Here is a 9,908-nt window from a genome sequence, read left to right as displayed (position 1 = left end):
CCTTTCTCCTCCACTGAAAGCCTAAAGCAGCCATGAAACATCAAAATAAAGCCAGTCCAAACTGCATTGAATGCCTGTCATTACTACTCCTAAGCAGCGAACCCACAAATCTGATGAGGAAGTTGGTACTTTTGCAGCCAAGTATGAGGATGATATTAGCCTTTATATGGCATGAAACTAAATCTCACTTGGTGTTTTTCAGAAGGGGGTGGGGTTGAGGTTAAGTAAGAAACTGAATAGATGGTAATTGTAGGTTTGAGTCGTCTGAAGCCCAGGCCAGATGGCTTGGTAATGCTCCCATCCCACCCTTTCGTTGGGTGAGGAGATGTAGAGGTTATTGCATTATTATGCAGCAAGAAGAGCTGGAGGTTGGTGAAAAGAGCACACATTGAGATCTGCTGGGTGGGTCAGAAAGTACCTCAATCCATGGAGTTCTTGTTGTGTCAAATTTCAGAATGGAATAATCAAGATATACCGGAGCAATTTCTGACAAATGTAAATAATTAAAGAGGTGATTTTGGATTTGTGTGGGAAAATCTCCAATACAATTATGAAGACAAGTCCACAGTTTGCTCTACCTCAACATTTATTTTTGTCATGGAGTCATTGGTAAATGGACAAGACATGCAAAAACACACAACGAATCATGGGCGTTGTTTTACTCCACCAAAGGAGAGATCGATGGAACTTCAGTTAGAGTATTTATTGCACAATATGCAGAGTAGAAAGGCTCTATTTCGGATGAAAACAAAATCACAGTTAGCCGAGGGGAATGTGTGAGGAATAATCCTACATTTTGTTATGACCCATCGCACTAACATTCTGAGCGGCGTTTCCACTCGACAAAGGACCCTGGTTGGCACACGCTGAGAAATGCAATCACAACAACACCAGACTGCCGCAAGTCAGTGTGTGGTTGTGTTAAAAGTAGCAGAGCTCAGAATACCTCCCCCTCTGTCTTATTGTTGTGACACACTTAGAATGCTGCGGTGTTTCAATGTGTGTGTGTGTGTGTGTGTCTTCGGAACTGGGGTGGGTGGGGGCGTGCCTGTCATCAATACTGCCTCCTGTGCTGCTTGGTGGAGCCAATCTGGTGATTTAAAGGGGGGGGGGGGGGGGTTTATGGAAACGAGACGCTGTTTAGGAGCTGGGCGGGCTGAGAAAGAGGCTGGGAAGACAGAGTAGAGCGCACGCAACAGGACACGTGTACACGCACAAATATGCGCACGCACGCGCCCCCCCACCCCCAACACACACACGCAGCTGCGCCCTTTCCTCACCCAAGACACGCTCTGTCTCACTCTCCGAGGCGCACACGCAGGAGGCGGCGGGTGTATGTGGACATATGCAAAAGACACCAGGAGCGCGCCGGTTCTGTATTTTATTCCTTGACCAAAGAAGGGTAGTTAAATTATTTCTTTATTTATAAATTTTTATTTTTGTTAGGTTTTTGGAACAAGTGAGCAGCAGCGGAGGATTTACCATGCCAGACTTTTGAGAAGACACCAACCCCTCTATACATCCTAACCCCAGTTGTTTTCCTCTCTGGAAGTAATTGTCGACGTGTGCGCGCAGAAGATGGGAGCAAAAATGATTCACACTAAGGGAAGTATTTCCTCTGCGGCTCTCCTCAAACTCCTGCTCCTGGTCTTGCTCGTGCTCGGCGTCGCCGGTAAGACTTTGAGATATAAGGTTTTCGAGGAGCAGAAAGTCGGCACGGTCATCGCACGGTTAAGAGAGGATGTAGCTGGTGTTTTATCCAAACTACCAAGTTCCTTGACCTTTCGGTTCCGCGCCATGCAGCGAGGGAGTACGCAGTTCCTGACAGTCAGGGAGGAGGACGGGGAGATCAGCATTGGCACCAAAATCGACCGCGAAAAGCTTTGCGAAAAAAACTTGAACTGCTCGATTGAATTCGACGTGGTCACACTCCCGACGGAGTACCTGCAGTTGTTCCATGTGGAGGTGGAAGTACTGGACATTAATGACAACTCCCCGCACTTCTCCCGCGCAATTGTCCCCATAGAGATCTCCGAGAGCGCATCCGTGGGGACTCGCATCCCGCTGGACGGCGCGGCGGATGCCGACGTCGGAGAAAACTCCTTGCATACTTATTCCTTAACGCCCAATAACTTCTTTAAGATCGAGGTGAGAACCCGCACGGACGGGGCCAAGTATGCGGAGCTGGTGGTGATGAGGGAACTGGACCGTGAGGTTCAGTCCAGTTATCAGCTCCAGCTCACAGCCTCGGATAATGGCGTACCCCCCAAATCGGGCTCCACTCTGCTCAAAATCAGCATTTCTGATTCCAACGACAATAGCCCAGCCTTTGACGAGCAGTCATATGTCATCAATTTGTTGGAAAACTCGCCCCTTGGGACGCTAATCATTGATTTAAACGCCACAGATCCAGATGAGGGCACTAATGGGAAAATAGTCTACTCCTTCAGCAGTCACGTTTCTCCAAAAATACTGGAAATATTCAAGATAAACGCAGAAAATGGCCACATTACTCTTATTAAAAAAGTGGACTGTGAAACCACTGCATCCTATGAGCTGGACATTCAGGCTCAGGACTTGGGACCAAATTCCATCCCTGGACTTTGCAAAATTGTGGTGAAGGTGGTGGATGTAAATGATAACAAACCAGAGATAAGCATCAACCTCATGACTCCTGGCAAAGAGGAAGTGGCTTACATTTCAGAGGGGGCCCCAGTAGACACTTTCATAGCTCTAGTGCGTGTTGACGACAGCGATGCAGGGCTCAATGGCGAGGTGGTGTGCAGGCTGCATGGCCATGGCCATTTCAGACTACAGAAGACGTATGAGAAGAACTACATGATTCTTACTAACATCTCCTTGGACAGGGAGAAGAGGTCAGAGTACAGTCTAACAGTGATAGCAGAGGACAGAGGCTCTCCCAGCCTCTCCACCATCAAACATTTCACTGTTCAGGTGCTGGATGAAAACGACAATCCTCCACGTTTTGAGAAAAGCCACTATGAAGTTTTTAAATCGGAGAACAACTCTCCAGGAGCCTATCTGATGACGGTGGTGGCCTCAGATCCTGATCTAGGTACAAATGGCCAAGTCACTTACTCTGTCATAGATGCCCTGATCCAAGGGAGTCCCATCTCCACCTACCTCACAGTTGACCCCTCCAATGGCGCCATCTATGCTTTACGTAGTTTTGACCATGAAGATGTCAGCCGGATTGCTTTCACAGTTCAGGCGCGAGATGGAGGAAACCCGTCACTGTCAACAAACACCACCATCCTTCTGACTGTTTTAGATGAAAATGACAACCCACCCCTCATCCACTCACCCTCCCTCCACAACCACACTGCTGAGCTTCTGGTGTGGAAATATGCATCGCCAGGTCAGCTGGTCACGACACTTAAAGTCACAGATCGTGACACTGGTGCCAATGGAGAGGTGAGCTGCGCCATTGTTGGTGGTAATGAGGATGGACTTTTTGTGATGGATGCCCGGCGTTGTGAGCTTAGAACCAATGCCAGTCTGGAACAGGCTCCCCGGGATATCATGGAAATCAGGATAGAAGTGCAGGACAGGGGAGCCAGTCGGATGTCCACATGGGCCGTCCTCAGGCTATCCCTGCAGGAAAACATGGACATTCTGCCCCCTCTTTACCCCACTGGCTCTAGCCAAGCCTCTATGGATCTCTCCCTCATTGTCATCATCTCCCTGCTTGCTGTTTGTGCTCTGCTGCTTATTGTCATGGTGATGTTTGCCACCACTCGCTGCAGCCGTGAGAAGAAAGACCCCAGACACAACTACAACTGCCGCACGGCAGAGAGCAGCTATCAGAACCACCCCAAGAAGCCTGCCAGGCAGATCCACAAGGCAGATATCACACTGGTTCCAACTGTCAATGGGACTCTGCCTGTAAGGGCACACCCACACTCTCCCTCAGCCTCCCCAACACCAGAGAGAGGCACTCTGGGGAGCAGGCAGAGTCATCATAGCCGCCAGTCACTCAACAGCCTGGTCACCATCTCCTCCAATCATGTGGCAGAGAATTTTGCATTGGAGCTGGCTCACGCCACACCTCCTGTAGAGGTAAGATTTATATATATATATTTTATTTTTTTTTTTCACACATGCAAATAGTTAATTTTGTTCAAAGTAATCTAAAGCACAGCTAATTCATAAGATAAGCAAATGCCATATGGATATGTCTGTCCTAAATCATATGCTAGGAGGTTTAGTTTTGGCTATTCAATATCTGTATATTTGGTATTTGTTTATTTCAGTATTTATTACTTATTCCTATATTCTGTTACCTTTAGCCATTTGTGTCATGTTTTTGTTGATCATCACACCCCCCCCCCAACCCTCCCTCACTACATACAGACACACACAGATGTGCATACACACCTATTCTTTCTCTACATTGTCCCTCCACCCAACATTGTCTTGTGGCCTTGCTTGTTTGACTCCATTCATCTTCCCCTCTTCATTTTTTCCTTTTATTTTTGTCTTTTTATTTCTTTTTTGTCTTTTTTGTTTCTCTTGGGGTTGTAGCAAGTCTCACAGCTTCTGTCCATGCTCCATCAGGGCCAGTACCAGCCACGACCAAGCTTCAGAGGCAACAAATACACCAGGAGCTACAGGTAATGCATATGCAAAACCTTTCCTCTGAGGACTCTGTTATTATTAGACTTTAACTAAAGGAGGTCAGCGCTTTTGTGCGACTGTATAACACTATAAAACAATTCTACATGATTCCACATGATTTTGTCTGTTTGTACTTTCAAAAGTTCAGTAGTTTTGTTGTTTAGGGTCAAACTGTTTGCGCACTAACATCACATTTGCAGAATTTTATGTAAAACCCATTCTGCTCTCTGTGCACCTTATTATCCATCTGTGGTGTATCATTCTCATAAGCCTTTGTTAACATTAATGTCAATGAGATCCCAGCCATGCATCAGAAATGAACCAAGTCTCTGTGTCTCTGAACAGATACGCATTGAATGACATGGATAAGTTTAGTCTGAAGGACAGCGGTCGGGGAGACAGTGAGGCCGGGGACAGCGACTACGAGCCTGGCAGGGAGTCACCAATGGATAGACTCCTCGGTGAGGGTTTTACCGAGATATATCACCCTGATGCCCAGCACAGACCGCATACAGGTATACTCCTCGTCTTCCATCCACCACACATTCCAGCACCTTCCTTTCACATCCCATCACATGGTTTCATCTAGTCCAGAATCCACATAAGTTCAATCAGTTTTTACAATGTGGCAAATCATTACGCTTTCAAAACAAACAAAACAAAAAATTGGATTGGAGAATTATTACTATTAATACATTATAGTGTACTTTAAGTGTAATTAATAATATCCCTCCATATCACATGATAAATAAAGAAAAGCCATAGACTAAAAAGGGTTAAACTTGGTTCATTTTCAACATTTCAAATTCCCCCCAGAGTAGATCACCAAATAAACATAGGACTATGTCTTATTGACCGACATATCATTGCGCTTGATTGGCTTTTTGGTTGCTTCATTCATCCATCCTATTGTGATGCAATTCACAGCTTTTTGTTTTAGTGTTTGTTTTTTTTTTCCAGTTTGTGCAAAACTGTAAAACATACCCAAGTTTTGGTAAAGCTAGTGTAAAGTATGACAAATCAGAGTATAAAAAAAAAATAAAAATAAAAATAAATAAATGTATGAATTAAAAAATAATCCAACATAATATTTTTTCATAATTACCTTTGGAGTTTTCTCATTTCTTTAAGAATAGAAAACAACAGACTACCCCATAAAAACCACATCACTATAGTCGATTGCTGGGATTGTGTGAAATTTTTGACCTGCAAACATTTAAAGAAAACCACCTCCCTCTGTTCACCTGCTGATCATCAAGAGACACTTTTAAGGCTGAAATGGCATGCCAGTTTTCTTCTACATTGCAAATTGTGTGCATGTACCTTGAAGGCTTGTCAATGTGAATTTCCCTTCACCATCAAAGTTCTTGATGTCTCGCTCTAGATAGCTCAACTGATTCTACATTTTCTCCAAAGTCAAGCTAACAGGATTGAACATATATTGACCCAACTGACTTCAAGGTATTTACCCCAATAAGCAGGATATATCTGACACATCTCACAAACTAGGGGAGCTGGAAGTACTCCGTCACACGGTCACTCTTCTGTCTCCAAGACAGTCTTGACTAACGTCACACAGCTGCCACATCTGCTTTTAACGCATCATCCATCACCTTCAAGAGGTCCCACTTCTTTCTAGCCAGCTTCCCATACATCCATCATCTAACACTGCATTTGAGCAACATCCCAATTAAAGTCAATCCAGATGTGCAGGCATTCTCAACACTAACACCTCCTCACTCCCTCCTTCCCTTTCCTGATTGCTTTGTGGAGGACTTGGGCTCATTACTTACTCCTCCCCTGCTCCATGGCGGACAAGAGGAAAGGGAAGAGGATGGTGGGGGTGAGGACAGAAATGAACACCTGTGTGGCACCACATCACTGCTGTCAGATATGAGTAATGTGTTCAAGAGGTTGCTCCCCCAGGGTCTAGACACATTCGTCCAGGTCAATGAGAACCAGAAAGGGACTAGCCTGAGTGGTGTTGCTGTGCCAATGACTGGTTCTTTAGATCGCAGAAGGGGCCACCTCCTGGGCAAGCCAAGTCCCTCTCTGCCAACACCCACTTCCAGAACCCAGAAAGCAGCATTGGCCCATCTAGCCACCATCAGGGTGGCAGCTACCACACGCTGAAACCAAGCATTTCTTGCTTTGCTTTCTTTTTTAATATTTGTATACAATTCAGTTGGGTTAATACTTAATTCTTTTCCTTGTTCATCAGCAGGTCACCCAATCTGCTGCTGCCCCCACGCTCTCCCCCCCCTCCCTCCAGTGCATCCAAATGCACATTTCATCTGCTCTATGATGTATTATAAATGTTCCTTTCATGCTAATGTGGGGATAATGAAGTCCCTCAACAGCTCAACTAAAAAGAGCTACACTCCTTTAATGAAAGCTTCAAATTGGCATATTTGATTTGTCTAATTTATTCTTCAGAGATTTGCTATTTGAAGTTTTAATGCTGAAAAGAGTGACTTGAAAGGGAAAAAAAAAAAATCTGGGTTTTTAGAGGAGGAGTTATTTTTAACGGTTAATAAGTATTGATCAGCCTTGCTGAATTGTCTTTACGTGGTCAATACATTGTGTGGTAGCAGTCAGTGATAATGCAGAGAGCCTTTCAGACTAATTAAGGATGATTTTCTGTGTGTTTTCATAGACAGTGCAGCAAAAATAATAATGGCAGATAAAAACTCAACCGCCAGGAATCTACCTCATATTTCATATAGTACCTACACAGTTGCTGAACCAACAAAGTACAGCCTTATCTCCTAATTAAATGAGCTGATCCTGCCATCAAATGGTCACAAGCAAAAAACTGCCTTAAATGGAAGACATTTGATTGAAGTCGGGAACTTTCTCCTCAAAGTAGTCTTGATGATTAAGGACTGGGTCATATATTCACTGATATTCAGTACAACAGAGTTTTTAACATTCAGTGCTACTGACACATTTCAATCAGTATTACAAAAAACTAATTGAAGTTTTAATTCCATTTCTGACTATATGTCACTATATATGCAGCTCATCTTATTCATGAGTGTTTCTGTCTTTCCATCCAGCTATGAGGCTCTGCACAGAGGAGTGTCGTGTCCTGGGTCATTCAGATCAGTGCTGGATGCCCCCACTGGCCTCTCCAGCCTCATCCTCCTCTGATTACCGCAGCAACCTCTTCATCCCTGGAGAAGAAGCACGCCAAGCTCCTGACCTCTCGCAGGAAAAAAACCCACAGCCCTGCTCCAACACTGGAACTGCCCGGAGCCAGAGTTTCTCCACTTTTGGCAAAGACATGGGTGGTGAGAATGGTGGACAAGAGGAAGGGGAAGAGGATGGTGGGGGTGAGAACAGAGATGAAGACCTGTGTGGGACGACGTCACTGCTGTCAGAGATGAGTAATGTGTTCCAGAGGTTGCTCCCCCAGGGTCTGGACACATTAGTCCAGGTCAATGAGAGCCAGAAAGGGACTAGCCTGAGTGGTGTTGCTGTGCCAATGACTGGTTCTTTAGATCGCAGAAGGGGCCACCTCCCAGGCAAGCCAAGTCCCTCTCTCCATCAGCAGGGTGTGGCAGCCTGGGCTGCAAACACCCACTTCCAGAACCCAGGAAGCAGCATTGGTCCATCTAGCCACCATCAAGGTGGCAGCTACCACACGCTGAAACCAAGCACTAAGCTTGGCTCCCAGAGCAACAGCCACAAGTGTCTGCAAGCCCCCAAAAACAGTCCTCAGAACAGTGGCTATATCCCTAAACCTCAGACTAGCCCCTTGCTCACAGCACTCGTCAGCCCTAGTCTGATGCAGCCTTCTCCAGCAACTGTGGTAGTACCAGCACCACCGCCTGGGCCCTCTTCCAAGTGGCTGCCTGCTATGGAGGAGATCCCTGAGAATTATGAGGAGGATGACTTTGACTCTGTGCTGAGTCACCTACAGGGCAAACGCAGTGACAGCCGGCATGAGCTGGTGGACGCCAGTGAGCTGGTGGCTGAGATTAACAAACTATTACAGGATGTTCGACAGAACTAGACTTTGCATTTATCGAATATTTATTCATCACCTAGTGACTGCTTCCTTTTGCTTTCAAAATAAAGGGAAGGGACTGTGGATGGCAATAAGGACAAAGGAGTAAATGAGAAACTAAGACAAAAAAATAAAAAAAAGGCAATGCTGGTTAAAGTTGCATTTGTAATGTGATTACTGTATTTTGTGAATGCTAAATATCCCCCCCTCCCAAAAAAAAAAAAAAAAATGTTGGTTTGGTACACAATGTACACTATGTGACTTTATTTATCTTTGTATTGTAAAAATAAATTTGCATACTTATATTTATATTTTTAAAAAGTATATATAAACTCAGAAGTCTATTTTTATATTTTGAATGCATGTTGAATACAAAAGCATTGAATCAAGACTTTGACATGCGATTGACATTCTACGTATTTAAATTGTTTTTTGTCCTGTGTTTTTTTTTTTTCTCTATGAAAATAGATACTTGTCTTTGTAATCTGTGGTGAGGAAGAGAAGGTACACTAATAAAAATATTAACAACACTGGTTTATATTATATTTATAAATTGATCTTGTGCTTTATAAGATTTCACATCTCACACACACACAAAAACATACTGTGTAGTGTATTGAAAGGGAGTGAAGTTTGATAATATGGTTAATCCAATTCACAATCTTTCTCAATACTAAAAAGTCTTCCTAATTCTAAAGATTGTGAGGTTCAAATTTTTTTTCTGATGATTATTTAATGATGATTAAATGATGAGCTACTACATCGTCCCTTGGGGTGAGACCAGTTTATTAACTGCTCTCAACCAAATCAGCCAAGAACAGTCAAATTACACACAACATGTGAAAGCTTTCAGATAAGAGGTCACACATTGCTCCACTATTTCAATAAAATATTACAGACAAAATTTAGGCAGAAGAAGAATTGATGAACTTTGTTTGATACTGCAACATGTTTGTCATTACCTGGGGAATTAACAGAAAATCAATCAAGAACTATTTGGATGGTCTTTGCATTCTGCAGTTATCAGGTAATGTGAAGAGTTTTTATGGTTTCCAGTTTGTTTTAAAACTTTGATTATTGTAAATTAAATATCTTTGGATGTTTGACCACAATTGACCAACTTTTCCAATTTTATTGATGATGTGATCTGTTAATAAAGCAAAACTAACACTTTAATTACATAAGTGCCTGCAATCTTATTTTTGTTTAATCAAAGTCAGCAGGCCAGTATGATAGACCATTACATCCACTGTGAAGA

General features: G+C 43.7%; 1 protein-coding gene across 3 annotated transcripts; it reads left to right on the top strand.

The window, feature by feature from the left end:
- The first annotated feature begins 1,322 nt into the window (after positions 1-1,322).
- Positions 1,323-8,885, top strand: pcdh18b (protocadherin 18b). 3 transcript variants are annotated; one of them, XM_029512252.1, is made up of 7 exons: positions 1,323-4,080; positions 4,546-4,634; positions 4,984-5,153; positions 7,698-7,940; positions 7,986-8,108; positions 8,142-8,249; positions 8,463-8,885. In XM_029512252.1, exons 1-7 carry the CDS (start codon positions 1,579-1,581, stop codon positions 8,654-8,656), a joined length of 3,429 nt encoding a protein of 1,142 aa, XP_029368112.1. In that variant the 5' UTR covers positions 1,323-1,578; the 3' UTR covers positions 8,657-8,885. The 3 variants fall into 3 exon arrangements, with proteins under 3 accessions (XP_029368112.1, XP_029368111.1, XP_029368110.1); XM_029512251.1 differs by having other exon boundaries at positions 4,579-4,634; positions 7,698-8,885; XM_029512250.1 differs by having other exon boundaries at positions 7,698-8,885.
- The last annotated feature ends 1,023 nt before the right edge of the window (positions 8,886-9,908 follow it).

The sequence above is a fragment of the Echeneis naucrates genome, chromosome 10 (genome assembly GCF_900963305.1).
Source record: "Echeneis naucrates chromosome 10, fEcheNa1.1, whole genome shotgun sequence".
NCBI classification, from domain to species: Eukaryota; Metazoa; Chordata; class Actinopteri; order Carangiformes; family Echeneidae; genus Echeneis; species Echeneis naucrates.
This window is presented reverse-complemented; position numbering and strand designations above follow the sequence as displayed.

Coding starts and splice junctions, on each gene's coding strand:
- pcdh18b (XM_029512250.1), top strand. CDS start 1,579: ATGGGAGCAAAAATGATTCACACTAAGGGAAGTATTTCCTCTGCGGCT. Junction 4,081..4,545: donor ACGCCACACCTCCTGTAGAG/GTAAGATTTATA, acceptor TTGGGGTTGTAG/CAAGTCTCACAGCTTCTGTC. Junction 5,154..7,697: donor CCAGCACAGACCGCATACAG/GTATACTCCTCG, acceptor CTTTCCATCCAG/CTATGAGGCTCTGCACAGAG.